Source organism: Drosophila simulans, chromosome 2L, assembly GCF_016746395.2.
Source record: "Drosophila simulans strain w501 chromosome 2L, Prin_Dsim_3.1, whole genome shotgun sequence".
Classification (NCBI taxonomy): domain Eukaryota; kingdom Metazoa; phylum Arthropoda; class Insecta; order Diptera; family Drosophilidae; genus Drosophila; species Drosophila simulans.
In genome coordinates, this window is record NC_052520.2 from 15947933 (window position 1) to 15963357 (window position 15425).

Sequence of the window (15425 nt, forward strand, 5' to 3'; positions counted from 1 at the left end):
ATTGCACAGCAGCCAGGCAGGCAACCTCAACTTCCACCAACCGCCAGTCAAGTGTCCTGCCAGTGACTTCAACCAGGGAACGGGGTTAATCCAACCTGCCAGCTATCCTTGGCCATCTCGGTGTCACGCCTTCCCCCCACACCGCCCGACCCCCCCTCAGTCTCCTTGGCATGCCGTCACTCAAGGAGTGCTCCTCGGAACCGGTCCTGTTGATGTGCCAAGCCATTGTTATCGGGGCTATTACAAAATTCTAGAAAGCAAGTTTACGTTGGGCAAATTGCTTTCGAGGCCACCACTCATCTATACGAGTTTAAGCAAAGGAATATAAAATGACTTAAGCTCATCATTGGACAGTGGATTTGAAATCCATCAGACGTGTGCATAAAATATAAAAATATGTATTTTATTATTCAATATGAGTGTGGCAACGAGAACTACAACGACTTGAAGTTAAAATACTTTAATGGTTGAAACTAGCCTTCTCATATCATTGCTCGGACATCTTTTGTTTTCTTTATAAAATACAATTCTCCTTCAGCTACCACTTGACCTAAAAAAATGTACAAATTTAAACCCAGCCATTAAGCACTTTAAGTCCGACTTGATTTTAAGCACACACGCTTTTCTATTATGCATAGCCAAGATACACAAAAGAGTTTCCCACTAAAAGAAATCAGTGGTTCAGCACCATCGCAATCCGCAGCTTGCAATGATAACATTTGCAAATGTCTCGGTTTATTTATTTAAGAGGAACAAATACAAAACAAAAGTGTTTTGATTGAATGGAAATTTTCGCTAATGGTGAGAAAAAAGTAAAGGGTTTTTTCTATATAAGCGAAGGAGGGCATACATTAACATATTCACTATATAGTGACTATATGACAGTTTAAGGTGGTCTAATCATTTGTACTTATGTAAACTAGTTTGTGGAATAACTTCAGATTTAAAATGCATATATGTGATATTAAATAATTGTGCCTAAATGAATGTATTTATTTCTTCATTTTAAACGCTTGGTTTTCAACTCATCAACAAGACAATTAAACAATTATTCATACTGAGACTCTCAACAAAACGGAATCAAAATGCAAATAGATCTGTTGCTCCCCAGCTGGCCACGCCCACTTCATCAGCATGCCTCTGCAACGCCCACAATCAGAGCCGAAAAAGCAATCAACAAATATCAAAAACTTCGCTCATTCGTGTCATAAACAAAAAGAGCAAAAACTGCAGAAGGGCAACGGAACCAATTCAAGTACAAAGGCCAGTTGGCAGTTCGACCTTCCCCCACCGCCCACTCAGCCGCCCACTGAACACCACCCACTTTCCAACTCCCACCGATGGGGTGTCGACTCACCAGGCCATGAATATTTTAGTAAATGCCGCGCAAGGCTTTGACTTTCCCACTTGGTCACCCGTGGTTCCTCACTATTTACAAAAAAACAAAAAAAAAAGAGTTAGCATGGGTAGATGGGAAAGGGTTCTGTTTTTGGGGGATCCGACAATTTACGCCATTTTTGGAAAACTTTTCCTCTGCTTGTGAGTTCAGTTTGCCTCATGGAACCACCTTTTTTTTTGGTAGGATTGGGCGGGACAAAAATGTGCAAAGTTTGTTGGTGTCGTCGTCTACGGGGCATTTGAATTACGTTATTGCCTAGAAGTATGGTTTAGTATTTTGCGGTTGAAAAAGTTTCAATTGCTTGGGTCGTCGACATTGCGTTTTTTATTAAATAAATTGCAGTGCCACGTCTCTGCCACGCCGGCACTTTCCCTCCATCTGTTTGCCGCTTTGTTATGCAAAAATTTTCGAGTCAAAAGGGTTGAGTCTAGTCCTCCCGGGGGCCACCAACTCACCCAAGTGTTGAAGTGAAAAAGCCGGCATTGAGTAAACAAGTTGCGGGTTTTTCATGCATGGCCAAAGTGAAAGAAACTGCTTTTTAACTGTGGGAAAAAGGGTGTCAAGCAGGAAAGGGAACGACACGATACCCACGAAAAGTTCATTAATTAATGAAGCCACCAAGCCAGTCATTTCGGTTCGCTTAAATATCGCTGACATATAGACTCCTCTTTCGATTTTTAATTTCGACATTTGCTTCCATTAGTCTGCAGCATAGCTCTAAATAAAATATGTTCGTTAATTATAAATAATTAAATGAAAAATGTTTACTTAGGATATATAAACATGATATCTAAAAACAAAACAAAAGAGAGAACTACATTGCAGAAAACCTACTTTTACCTGACATTATTTCATTCTTTTTGGAATTATATACCAGCATTGTGTATTCTTTATTATTTAGCATAGCAATTATTATTATTTTGCCAACCTCTGGCAGTCATGAAGGCAAAACTCGTGTCGGAAGCCACGAAAAGCCATTAACAGCATAATGCATAAGAACCCAGGACAAGAACTTTATATATCAATTTGGTAATCCCCAGCGCTTAGCACATATCCACGTCCATGGAGCTCAGGACCTCCATATAGGCGTTCTTTGCGTGCCCAGAGGTCCTGTGGTTTCCGCTGTTCTGTTATCCTTGCAGCAGTTGGATGGCTTGCACAGACTTTTACCCGAACTCTGGTTGTTAGTCCTAATTAATTATCGCAATTAGTTAAATGCAGCGAAGGAAGTACCGGAATCGGGGTTCTTCGAGGGCAAAGAGGCAGCAGATAGCGTCAGCTGACTGCGGCAAAAAATGAATTTTCTGCTTTCGTTTGCACGGAATGCCCAGATAATTCTCAGTTTTCCGTCTGCGTGTCTAGTTTTCATTTTCATTTCATTTCATTTAGTTTTTCCCCGCCGCTTCCGGAAACTTTTTCTCACAACCATGTTGCTTGTTTATTTGTTGTTTATACCCGTAATTGAATTGTTTAGAAAGGCCGAACAAAGATCCTTTGTTTTCCATCGAGTTGGGCTTTCTGAAGGATACTAAAATAATACTGTGGAATCGATGTGAGTGCTGTTCGTTCGATTTGCTTGTCGATGAACTGCAAACCTTTTTATCTATTTACTTAGTTACCTTGACTCATCCATCAACTCTTCCTCTAACCGACAAACATCGAGGCAATTCTCATTGGAAATTCGAGGCACTGCAAGAAGCCATTGAAAATAGCATCTAACATCAGTAAACAATCTGCATTTTCAGTTACAAGACAATGCATATAGCTTGCCAGCCAAAGGATATAAGCATTGCCTGCAGGACCTGCGTGTGTGTCTGAGGAATCTTATGCTGCACACATGACTGAGCTCGAGGATGCGAAAAATTGGGACGGGTAAGGGGCAACAAAGTAGTTGCACAATCTGCACTGATAAATAATAAATCTTCAGCATCGGCATGCCGTCTCAAGGAGTCGGCTCCGCAGTCTGGCGTCCTGGCGACGATTCAACTACAGCATAGACAGCCTTAAGTTTTGATATATTTGCATGCTGCAACAAAATTGCAACGCAGACAATGCGGGAAATCTTTCGGTAATGAACTTTAATGGTGTCGACACAAAGTTTTCGACAGCGAAAATAGTCCTTACTGAATATGCATTCAGTAATGAATATAAAAATTATTCTAAAAATAATTAATTTCGTTTCCATTGCAACTGAAGAGATCGCGTTTAAATGAATTTATACATTCAAAACCACGATAGTTAAGATAAAATTCGGAATCTTTTTTATTTAGTCAAAATATAAAGTACTTAAGAATTCATTGTCATTGTATTTGGAAAAGAACAATTTTACTTATCCTTTCAATTAATAAAATTACAAAAAATATGAACGACAGATTAAAAATCCCATTGTAAGGATCGCAGTTTCCGGTTTAATATCTGTAAAATTTTGTCCGTGTCCTGCTAGTAATCGACAAGCAAACATTAATAGCATTTTGGTGTTTGCTTGGTGGCTGTGTTTTCACGCAGATAAGAAGCCAAAGGAAAGCCGTTACGTAACCGAGCCACAAAACTTTGTGGGACTGCGTCGAAAGACATGGCAGAAGTCCTGCTCCTGAGTTGGTCCTGCTGCTGGCGCCTTTCGCTTTGACACAAAGCTGCAAGGCAAGCGGAAAGTTTTCGGTGCGCCAAACTTTTGGTCAATGCAGTTACATAATACAGGGCCGAAAACCCCAACGTGTTTTTGTATGTTGTGCTTGTTTTTGGATTTTTTTTTTGTTTTTGTTTTTGGGCCAGCTTGGTTGAGACTGGCGTGTAATATGAGCTAAGCGAGGTCAGATGCTAGCCGCTGTGTTGTTCTTGCATATATACGCTTATAATTAAGCATAATATGAGCCAGATCCTCGACGGCAGCCTCCGTTCCACGTGCTGGGCACTAAGTGTTGGCATGTGGTTTTTACTGTTGCCAGGATTGCGATGTCCTTGTTGTTGGGTTGTTCTGCATTTTGTTATTATTTTTCCCTTTGTTTAGGGCTGGTTGCGGCAAACATGGTGGGTCTGCGTCTGCTGCTGCTTCTGTTTCTGTTTCGGTGTGTATGCGTGCGTGTTTGGTAGTCCCCTTTTGCAGCATAATTTGCACAATTAACACTGCAATAAAGTTTTTACGCCAACAATTAAGCGCTGCCAGAAGAAAGTTTAATTGGTAAATTTTCGTTTAAATAAGTATAATAACCAATTAAAGGAAAGTCTACCTTCAGCTATTCCAAGGCAAAAGCAGAGCGTCAATTTACAAAAAGTTCAAATGTATAAATTTATTAAAAAATAAATTTAAGATTGGGAGACTTTGACCTAGTACTCAACTAAATTTTGATTTATAGAAACTACTACACTATAGGCAAATTAAAAAGGACTTCAATTTTCTATTATCCTTTTTTATACTTATAGCGTATAGGTTTAGGTCTCCGGTATGTTGAGCCGTAGTCCTAGACTATTGAAGTATCCAGAGAGGAAACAGCGTTTGGCAAAATTCCAAGTTGGAGACTGCTCGGTGCTCGAGATGGAAGCTCCTCAAAAAAACCGTCGAATCCATCAGGTCGCCCAAATTGGCGACGGTTTGACTTCCCCTTTGGAAAGTTCATCGAACAACTATTCATCTGATAGATCCAATCCCCAAACGAAACTTGAGGAGCGAGAACAGGATGCGGACTACTGGGAGTTGAAGAAGGTTTTTCAAAAACTTGACCTCTCCGACCAGATTGTCCTCTATCGCTCCTTTCGCCTCCTTCCCGCCGCCTGCTACACCCTTTGGCGGAGTACCAGGAAACGGCTCGACTTCCGCACTCTTCATAGGGATCTTGGCGTGGAATCCCAGAGACATCTTATCGTCCACATGAAGGATCATTTCAAGTACATTTACTTCGTCGCAGATAAACTGCAGGTGGGTACGTTTACATAATATTTCAAAAGTTTATCACTCTGATCGTTCATATTTCTTAGGAAAACCTTAATGTTTTAGAAAAAGCAGGAGTCAAGTCGGTGGTATCTGTTCAACGTTGCGAACTGCTGATGGAAGAAAAAGTTAAGTCTGTCAGTCAACACGCTGGAGATTTTGGTGGAAATAGAATGGCCCAGTGGCCACTGCATGCTCTTCCCAAATTAATGAGAAATTTGCGCCGCCTGAAGGTCGACTGTGAAATCCAGGTGCACTTCATCGAACATTTTAAGGAACTGGAGTTACTAGTGCTCAATGGCTTCATTTCGCAGACTGCTCTCACTGGGATCTTGGAGCGGTGCCAGAAATTGACCAAATTATTTCTTCGATTCGATTGCGATACACTGAGCTTGAAGCTCATTGATAAGTGTTCCCATCTGAGAGACCTATCTTTGACCACAGGACTGTTTTCTCACCAAAAGGATCTTGTCATGAAACTGACTGATCTTCGCCTGTTGGAGTTGACACAATGTGGAACGAGAAGTCAGCTGACAATTGAGTGCCTGCAATTTATACTAAACAGACGGAAAGATTCTGTGCAACTGATTCAAATGGATTGCAAAGGCTTTCAGGACCCCAATTGGATGAAGGAGGTGGGAATGAATCGGTGCTCTCGATTGCGGGGATTGGTCCTGGCAAACTGCTACTTTTGCGACCGCGAGATCAGTCAGCTCTGGTTTCCAAGAGTTCAGAAATACATTGCTCTAATTAACTGTCCTGATATTAAGGACTACCAGTTGATAGATATGGTGCGAATGTGTCCCGGACTCAACGATATCTACTTGATGGACTGTCCGCAGTTGAGCTGGAAGGTCCTTCAAGGTATTTACCGAATCCGCAAGAGTGAAAAACTTAGCTATCCCATTACCATCATTCTCAGTCAACACTCGGAACTCAGGCAGGCCTATCAGTCCATGGTACGTAGAATGTTTTACTTATAAATTTTACTTAAATTACTTTACTTTAAATATTTATTTATAAATTAATATAATATTTATTTATTTTATTTTACAGTACTCAAACTTCTGGTGCTTCAAGCTTTCCTTTCTCAGAATGGAACGCGTAATTCAACCATGTCGACCGATTAGAGATATACAATTATTTTTTAATAGCATCGAATAGTAATTTAGAGTTATAGTATCCACAGCTGTTTTACATATATTCTAAATATATATATTTTTTTTTCTTCGCCAAATCATCAATGTGAAATTGGAAACAGCTTTCAAGATATTCCTATGTAAGCATTCTATTTTAATATATTTGCACTGTATATATTTTTAATATGCTTTAGTATGTTGAAGTAAATCTTGAATTGAATTAAAAGTTTTTGCAGTCTCTGTTGAAATCCTTTATAAAATTGCAATATATATATACAAGCACCGTAATTTACTACTCAAGTTGATAAAGTTAATTTCCGTTAACCTCAAAATAAGCCACACAAAGCAAATTTCTCATCCTCACCAGGAGGCAACAACCGAAACCATAAGGCATTTTCAGCTTATTACGGCTCATTTCACAAACATTTTTGTCTCGCCCACATGGGCGTTGGAAGTGGGCGGAAAAGCCGGGAAAAGTGTGGAAAAGCAGGAAAAATTCCGGACAAAGGAAGCCAAAAAGAATGGCAGTGAAGCCGGAGTAAACGAGGCATGCGGCAACCAGTAATGGACAATGGCTCAACAAAGACATGTGAATTATGTCATCTATTGTTTCTAGATTACTCCGAGGAGCCAAAAAGCAGATGGCTACATTTCCTTTTCCTTTTCCACTGCCACTTACTACTCTACTTTTCGATTAATTAAATTGTGTTTTGCTTTCCGCTCACTTATTGGATCTGCTGGAAGCCAATTAAATCGGCAATGAACCACGAGTAGCCTTAAATGAGATTTTAAGCTTTTGACAGATTGAGTTTTGATTGGAAATGGGAGCTGAAAGTGGAATTGGAATTGCAGTCATCGTTTGCCGACCGTGGCATTAATAAATTTCCAAGTACTTCGCTTCCGGTGTATGGTTTATTTAACGACACAAGTGTGTGCGATGGATGGGGTAACGCAAGGATGTGTGTGGGGCCAAGATATTGTCCTGCTCCTGCCGTGCGTGAGGCCATAAAACACTCGAAAGTTATGGTCCTGGTCGATGGCTAAATGCATTGGTATGCGTAGCGTAACGAAAAACAATTAGCTGCGGCCAAATAAAAGTGGCCCACATGCTGCACAACCACTCACACACATACACAATGTCTTTGCACTCGGCAAAAATGCTCAACCCACTTTTTAGACTACTTCGATATAAGTAGTCAAATTGTATTTTTCGGAATTTTCAAAGTTTTTAGAATGCTGAAATAAACATTACAATGAATATTTCGATGGTTTCTAGGGAAAAGAAAAACTTTTACTTAATATAACCAGCTCCATATTATGGCAATCGAATAAATGTGGCCAAAAAATGTAGTTCTGAGTGTCGCTGTGCGGTATCCATCTTTGTTGTGGTGGTAAAAACTTTTATATGGCTTGATTCGCTTGTTTCCTGCCTTGTCGGCGACACGCCCCCATCCGCCCCCGGGGGTCTTATCACTGTATACAGTGTCTGGAGCGGATTGCTGGCAAAGTCATGTCCTGAATGACGAATTCCAACCGGCTATTATGTTCACGACTCACTCGTCCGAAAGTCGCAGGCAGGAGAAATTGTTTGGCCGGAATCGTGTGCATTTTACTTTCTGATATTCAATTAATCGAAGTTTTATTTGTCTGATTGCCATGCGAGAAAGTGGTGGTGGTGGTGGTGATGGTGATGATTGTGGTGGTGCTGCCACAGATAAGTGGATGAGGATAAACAATTAAAGTGCGGAAATTGTTTGATTGTTAAATTTTCGAAGAGATTAACCGACAACGCTATTCGAAGATAATTGGCAGAACAAACATCCGACAATCCGTTTTTTATTAGTTATCGGGATTAAGTGCAAGGCTTCCTTGGATAAAGTTATAATTGGAGCTTACGATGGCATAACATATTTTAATATATATTGATAAGAACTCATTCCAAATTCCTTTGTCCTGGAATCGTTTTTAATTTCCCTTTTTGGATCAATACCTTATAAATTCTGCCTGGCAGCCAGGTTAGAATTTAGATAGCAGTTTTCCAATGTCCCCATTATAGTAAATTCCAAACAACGTAATCCTTTAATGCCTTTTTAGCTTGCTAGTGCTCCGGATCCGGCGACGGGTACTTTAGCTGGAGCTTTAGCTCCTTTCAGAGCAAGCTGCATCTCGAATTCCTTATTTACTTTATAGGTGCAGGCAAAGTAAACCAATACCAAAGCTATTTTAGTCGCTTACCGTGTTTCCTCATTTTTTTGTGCTTCTTTGAGCTTCTTTCCCCGACTGAGTTTAATCAGTGGCATTCTAGGATGCCCCCTCTCCGCATTCCGGCTCCTTTTTGCCCACCACGCTGCCGTTGTCCTGCACTCAATTCGTTTTCTTTATTTTCCATCAGACGGAAGTCATGTGTGCCGGCTGCACATCCTTTATGCCATGGCAGGCAACTGCAGCTCGCTTCCAGGTCCACGATGAAGAAGTCCGTCTGCCAGTAGCAAGGACTACAGCCGGACACACACACACACACACACACATATACACGTATTTAAGCCATACCTATAGGGCAGATAATCGCTTTACAATCAGGCAGGAAACTATTGCAAGCATGATTGTTTCCGCGAAACGTGTTTGCACCGGAGCAGTTTCCACCAAATGCCAAGGAATAAGAAAAACAACTTTTATTCAAGAAAGTCGACATTGGCCGTATTCCATAAGCACATCAATGAAAAATAATAAATTCACAGTTTCATGGAAAATATTTGCACCTGGTGTTGCAAGCACCTTGATCAAGTAGTAAAAATGCTCTTCAAATGGGAAAGTTATGGCAAAATTTAAATGTTTTGTTTTAAACAATAGTAATCTTTAGACAAATTTAATATTTATTACCTTAGGCACTTTATTATTTTATTTTTTACAAATTAAAAAATAGTTTACAGTGAATCACTTGATTTAAACTAGGAACCTAGTTTGCGAAATAAACTATAATTACTGACAAACAAATCCGACTTCCTGGCCTTATACAAACCGCAGACCGAAACTCAATTTCAAATGTCAGTCAAATAAGAAAAAGGGCCGCTGGTGAAAATTTCGTCCGACGGAGGCCAACCGCAAATAAATTACTCGGCCACGTTAAAGATTTGTTAATAAAGATAAATTTACTTATCGTTTATCTTGATTATGCAAAAAGCCTAAGTGAAAACTCAAAGACCTCAGGGTTTCGGGGGGCACCATCGAAGGAGCTGCGGAGGAGCACAAAAGCCAGAGACGCCGGTGGCAATTGAATGAGGAGGCCAAGAAGGCAGCAGATGGGCCTAAAACTTTTTCATTTCCTTCGGGCCAGGCCAACAGAATGGCCAGCTAAGAGTGATGGGGACGAGAGGTTGAGGATGAGTTTGGCTGGCTACGGTATATGGGCCATGAATAAACATAATATATATTGCACTGTTTTATACCAAATTAAAAAACTTGCCTCTCGATCTCCGAGAGCCGGGGCAGCAATTCTGGTCTTAGCATATTTGCCCGAGGCCAGGGATTCCTTTTTAAAGAAAGCCAGTGTCATGGGAGCCAAGAGTCTGGGCTGGTTGAATAGACCTGGCTATGTCAACAGCTACTGATTAAGTTCTTGGAGGCTGCTCGTGCCAAGGAGATTTCTATGGATATTATTCAGCTCTTTTTTGTTGGCAATACCTTGGTTGGGAGGCTCACACAGAATGTTAGCACTTTGGCAAGAAATTAATGAGGTGGACATATGAGGCAGGAAATCTCTTCTAAATTCTATAGAATTCATTGCTCACATGGTAACTCCTTTGTAAATAATGTAATAAATTTCATTTTAAATGCAAACACACTGAATGAATGGAAACAATATCTCAATATGATCTTTCAACTATTTCTGTTTATCAAAGCGATTTAAAATTTTTTTGGAAATATATACTTTAGTACTTCACTCTCCCTTAAATTCCCGGATATCAAATAGTTTTCCACTTCCTAATTCCAAACTGGACAAGCAATCTAGTCCACTTGTCTGAAAAATATATAAAATAAAAGTTTCTCGCATTCAAATCTCCTGCTCGGTAACCAAAAATTTTAAAAATAATCTGTAGCCAAGAGCTGGAATTTGAGATACATTTATTATGCAATTTAATAGCCCAAACCAAGTGCAAATAGTTTGCTGACAGTCGGTAAGAGGGGTGTTTGGATGAGTGCCCCTAAAAACCAACGGCTCAATCAAGAGAGGACTTGGCCAGAGCAGAGTTCAACAACTAACAATTTGTTTGCCCGAGTGTGGGTCATTTGGGCAGTAGAAAGTGGAAAGTGACCATGAAGACCGGGCTGATTGGTGGGTCCTTTTGGTTACAGTTTGGTGAGCACCGAAACGGACATACTTTAAAATGTGTTGTGCTGTGTTGTGTTGTTTTGGGCCAGGGCAAAGGTTTTTATTTATTGGCATATAAACCACAAATAGCAAACATGCCAAGATGGCAACGCACCCACAAAACTTTCGAGGAAACCCACAATACATAAATATTTCATGTCTTGACTTTCAATTTCGGTTTTTTCCTCATCTAAGGTTGTGTCCTTTCTCGGTTCTCACTGGTTTTGCTTATTTGTTTCGTTTCGTTTCGAATGCGAGGGAATTTTTCGGAGGGGGTAACCACTTGATTTCAAAATGTTTTATTTATGCGCACGATTATTATTTTGGGTTCCTCGCAAATCCTTCGTGTGTCCCGGAATCTACCCACTTTTGCATGCTGTGGTCACCTAAAGGCATTTTATCATAATCGAATAGAGAATACGGGGTGGGTGGGTCGTGATGGTGGTGGTGGTGGTGTTGCGGAATGCAGTAACTGTGGTCATGGACTACTACTGCCTGATTGCTTCAATGGCTTCCTTTTCTTGATGCGGGTCCATTGTGCACATATATATATATATGAATATGAAAACACATTTTATTACCGTATTTATTGACCATCATATTTACGAGCATTTTATGGCATGTTAAGTCGCTTAAAAAGCTTGCCAAATTTTCAATTCCTTTATTGATCTATCCCCCATACGTTTGTTAAAGCAGGAATATATATTTGGATATTTACTATTTTGCTTTGGTTAATTAAATGTTTCCAACTGAGCTGAGCTTAATTAGAAAATCATCAATTACATTGCAAAAGTGCCCACATTCCTGATTATCAAAATTAAATGAGATGCTTTTTGAACTAGCATAAATTCCGTAATAAATATTTGTAAATTCTCTATGTAGTATTGAGTGGATTAAGTCCGCTTAGATTGAGATTCACTGTTAATTGGTCACCAAAGTACTTAATGCAATAATTGAGCTTACTTCAAGCTTTACGCGCTCCAATTGCGGACTTTGTTTAATTGAAATACACGCGCACTGCACATTTTACATTTTATAATTACTTTTAATGCCCTTAGCCCTTTGTTTGAAATGTATTTGTCAAATGGAAATATATTATAAATAGATAGATAACTTATTTATAAAGCTGCAAGCAGCCAGCTTATAAAAGCTTTAAACAATTTTATGAAAATAAAACTTAGTTACGGCTTAATGCCTTTAAAGCCATGCGACGAATTGACCTCTGATAAATGTAACAAAAGCCATTATCAAATCCTTTAAATGTCAAATAAAATTATTTAAATACTGTTTCGTGTGACACAAAAAAACCAATTTCAATGTCATAAAAATTAGGTCAATTGATTTTTGCAGCACAATTAAAAGCTAACAAAAGACAACCGAGCTATACAAATTCAAAAGCAATTTAAAACACATATACAAATAGATAAGTGAATCTGTTTTTTACATTAATAAACCAAGTGACAGGGATAAATTTTGGCCAAGAACTCAGTTTTTTCGGCTAACTCATTAAAACTAATAACTATTTTACAAGCTTTCAACTGCACGTGGAATATGTGAAGTTTTGTTGGCCAAGTTTAGCAGGACTAAGGAGTGAGTAGATAAGAGCCAGGATTACCGAACAGCACATGTCTGACGGCCATTAAACCTAATGACTTTGGCTAGACAAACTTAATGGGTTGACTTTATCCCATTATGCGGCAATCAGTCTTCTGGCCAAACGATCATACACATATATTTCATATATATTTTTTATTTTTTAAGTAATCAAAAGATTATTTTTTCGCAAGTTTTCAATTAAAAGGTTTTGTCATTTTTGGCTTTCAATTTTATGAGCTTTTTGTTTTCATATTTCAGTACTAGCCAAACATCAGGCGATTATTTGTTCAAATTGTATTTGATTTTGCTCGTTTGCTCCTCTGATGTAATTTGTGCAGCGCTGGATTATTTATGAATTTACCGAGCAAATGCCATGCATTTAACTTTAATTATGCAAATTGAATTCCATTCATGCATAAATAGACCGAGCGACTCGTGCCCTGACAGTTTGACTTTGTTCTTTCCGACTGCCACTCACAATTTGCATTTACTTTTGAATTTTTATTAGGAAATTAGCACTTATTCTAATGTTTTCAAACATTTGATCTGCCGTTTGCTAAGAGATGAATATTAAAAAAGCTAACTTAAGCTGCAGGAAGTCAGCAAGAAATTGTTGTGTAGTTTCAAATGCATCAAAGCGCATGAATATAAATATGCAATGTTCGAAATATGGGGAAATGTAAATTTTTTATTACTCAAACATAAGGTTTATGCTTAAAGGGCGTAAAAGTTATTTTCCCAAAGTTTAGTTGGCTCAAAGTTTTGTTACATTTTCTTGCTACCATCAAAGTTGCCAACAAATTAGTAAAATCTTTATTTAAGTTTGCTGGCAAATAATGCAAGCCAATAAAAATTAATTTGTTGATTTGGCCAACAATTTAAATAGTTAGTTGGCAATTATACATTTTTGGCCTACTTTGATGGTTATTAAATTGCTGCAAATGTAATGCCGCATTTAATGCCATTATTGAAATTTGAATGGCGTGCAGAAAATTTGTTAATTAAAGTTGAGCAATTTTCGGCTTGTTTATATACTGCCATTACAGGTATTTATATTCATTTCTGTTTATTTCGTTATCGATTTTACCAAAGCCCATTGACCAAATTAACAACGCGAGGGTGTTTAAGTACACTAGTGTGGTTGTTTCGTTTTTTGGTTGCGTTTGAAATTTAGTGCGTCTAATTCAATGGAGTAATCAGAGCCTATGCTCCTTGATTAATGATGCAGATTAAATGACTCGCTTAGCACCAGTTGTTTGTTTTTATTTCATATTGTTTGCTTATTTGGAATTTCGTTTATCGCCTTTTATATTAGCTTAATTGCCATTGGGCTTTGCATTGACTAAACATAATTTGCATGAATTAATAATGAATTGACCAAAATTCTGGCATAAATAATGGTAAATTCATGAAATATAACCACTTCATATGAATAGATTCAACGTATGTAGATAAAAATCCGGCTATATGCGACGTAATAACCCGGAGACAATATAAGAAAAGCAAATCAATAATTTGGAATAAGTAAATGACATTAGGCCAGGAATAATGACTTTAATCCGTGTGCCATTTTGACCTAATATAATGAAATTTCACTCTTATTTCGAGCATAGCTCCACCATATTTCAAATTATTTGGCACCTTTTTTATCTGCATTTCAGCCAAGTGTCGTCTAGCTGTCAACAAAAAGGACACCTCCTATCAGGGAAAAATTGTGTCACATCTGCTATTCAAATTTGGCCTAAATGGAAGCTGTTACCAATGTGGCTCACTTCGAAACTGAACAGTATCGTACATTGCTTAACTTCGGATCAAATTAGTCGTGCCAGCTGATTTAATTTATCCACTAAATTTCTTGGGTTTAACTTAACCAAATGCAATTAGTCTTTGTGCTAGGTGGATGAGTGGGTGGCTTGGTTTGTAGGCTGATTCGGTTTGGCTTTCGGTGTGGCCGTGCATAAATCATGAAACCAAAAACAGAAATTTACAAACGGACAGCGGAGACGTGGCAGTGGTGCATATATAATGGCTTAGAAATTGCTTGACACAGCGCACAAAACGCTCATTGTGTGTGCGCTCGGTGAAACTGCAACGCATAAATCTCGGAGATTTGAAATCTCATTGACAATTGGAAATGTGACCAAAATCATGCATTTCCGTCGCCATCTCTGGTCAAACCAGACCAGTGCAGCCCATCGCTGCACAAAACCAAACCCAAGCCCACCGACCACCCATCTCTGTCTGCGTTGGTCCGGGCCAATTGAAAATACATTTTACACAATTACAAATTGCAATGAAATTGATTTATCACGCACAACTGCACGAAGGTCACGCAATCCTCATAAATTTTGACACACCAGAAGACATGGAGGCTGTTCGGGTTGGCTTTGCTTTTGACCAGGCAATTTGCCACAGTTTTTGGCCCTCTGCGTCCACAATTTACATACATATTAGGCTTATTACTGTACGCCCATTTCGGCCGCCGTCCGATTTTAGCCACCCTTTCCACTGAATCCGGTCACTCTGCTCTGGCATTCTATTTAACGCTTTTAAGTACATGAATTATGCGCATTGCACTTTGGCACAAACATCACTCGTCGTGGTGTGTGTGGATGTGTGTGTGTTTGTGGCCCGCTTGGTGCACATTTTATTATCAGCAGCATTAAATTTTATAAAATATGTATGCTCGTACTCGTAGAAAGTTCTCAACGTTCGTAGACTACTGGTTGATGACCATAAACTATGTGGAGTAATTGGGGAGATCCCAGCCTACGTGCTGCCCCAACGTGGGTCCCTCCAAAAAAAAAAAGGGAAAAATACCCAAAAGCTGACCACTGAAGAATTCGAGTTTAAATTCTTGTCTGGCATGGTTGACATAAACATTGAATATTTAAATATATTCGATTACGTTCTGAGTGAACTTGTCTACATTTTTGTGGGGGGAATTTAAAACCCTATCAATACTTGTTAAAAATTTAAAATAAAAACCTTCACTAT

General features: G+C 39.0%; 1 protein-coding gene and 1 long non-coding RNA gene across 3 annotated transcripts; both read left to right on the plus strand.

Annotated features, from left to right (window-relative positions):
* The first annotated feature begins 2701 nt into the window (after positions 1–2701).
* Positions 2702–3509, plus strand: LOC123327383. The gene is made up of 3 exons (XR_006542120.1): positions 2702–2951; positions 3015–3271; positions 3327–3509. It is a non-coding gene; the product is annotated as an uncharacterized LOC123327383 (long non-coding RNA).
* Positions 3510–4711: 1202 nt separating this feature from the next.
* Positions 4712–6561, plus strand: LOC6732487. Of its 2 annotated transcripts, none has more exons than XM_016180210.1 (3): positions 4712–5312; positions 5372–6283; positions 6381–6561. In XM_016180210.1, exons 1-3 carry the CDS (start codon positions 4842–4844, stop codon positions 6486–6488), a joined length of 1491 nt encoding a protein of 496 aa, XP_016025140.1. In that variant the 5' UTR covers positions 4712–4841; the 3' UTR covers positions 6489–6561. The 2 variants fall into 2 exon arrangements, with proteins under 2 accessions (XP_016025140.1, XP_039152844.1); XM_039296910.2 differs by having other exon boundaries at positions 5181–5316.
* The last annotated feature ends 8864 nt before the right edge of the window (positions 6562–15425 follow it).

What these genes read in the sequence shown, in the direction of transcription:
- LOC6732487 (XM_016180210.1), top strand. Translation starts at nt 4,842, where the DNA reads ATGTTGAGCCGTAGTCCTAGACTATTGAAGTATCCAGAGAGGAAACAG. An exon ending in TCGTCGCAGATAAACTGCAG is followed by an intron (nt 5,313 to 5,371) that starts GTGGGTACGTTT and finishes CATATTTCTTAG; the next exon opens with GAAAACCTTAATGTTTTAGA. An exon ending in GGCAGGCCTATCAGTCCATG is followed by an intron (nt 6,284 to 6,380) that starts GTACGTAGAATG and finishes TTTATTTTACAG; the next exon opens with TACTCAAACTTCTGGTGCTT.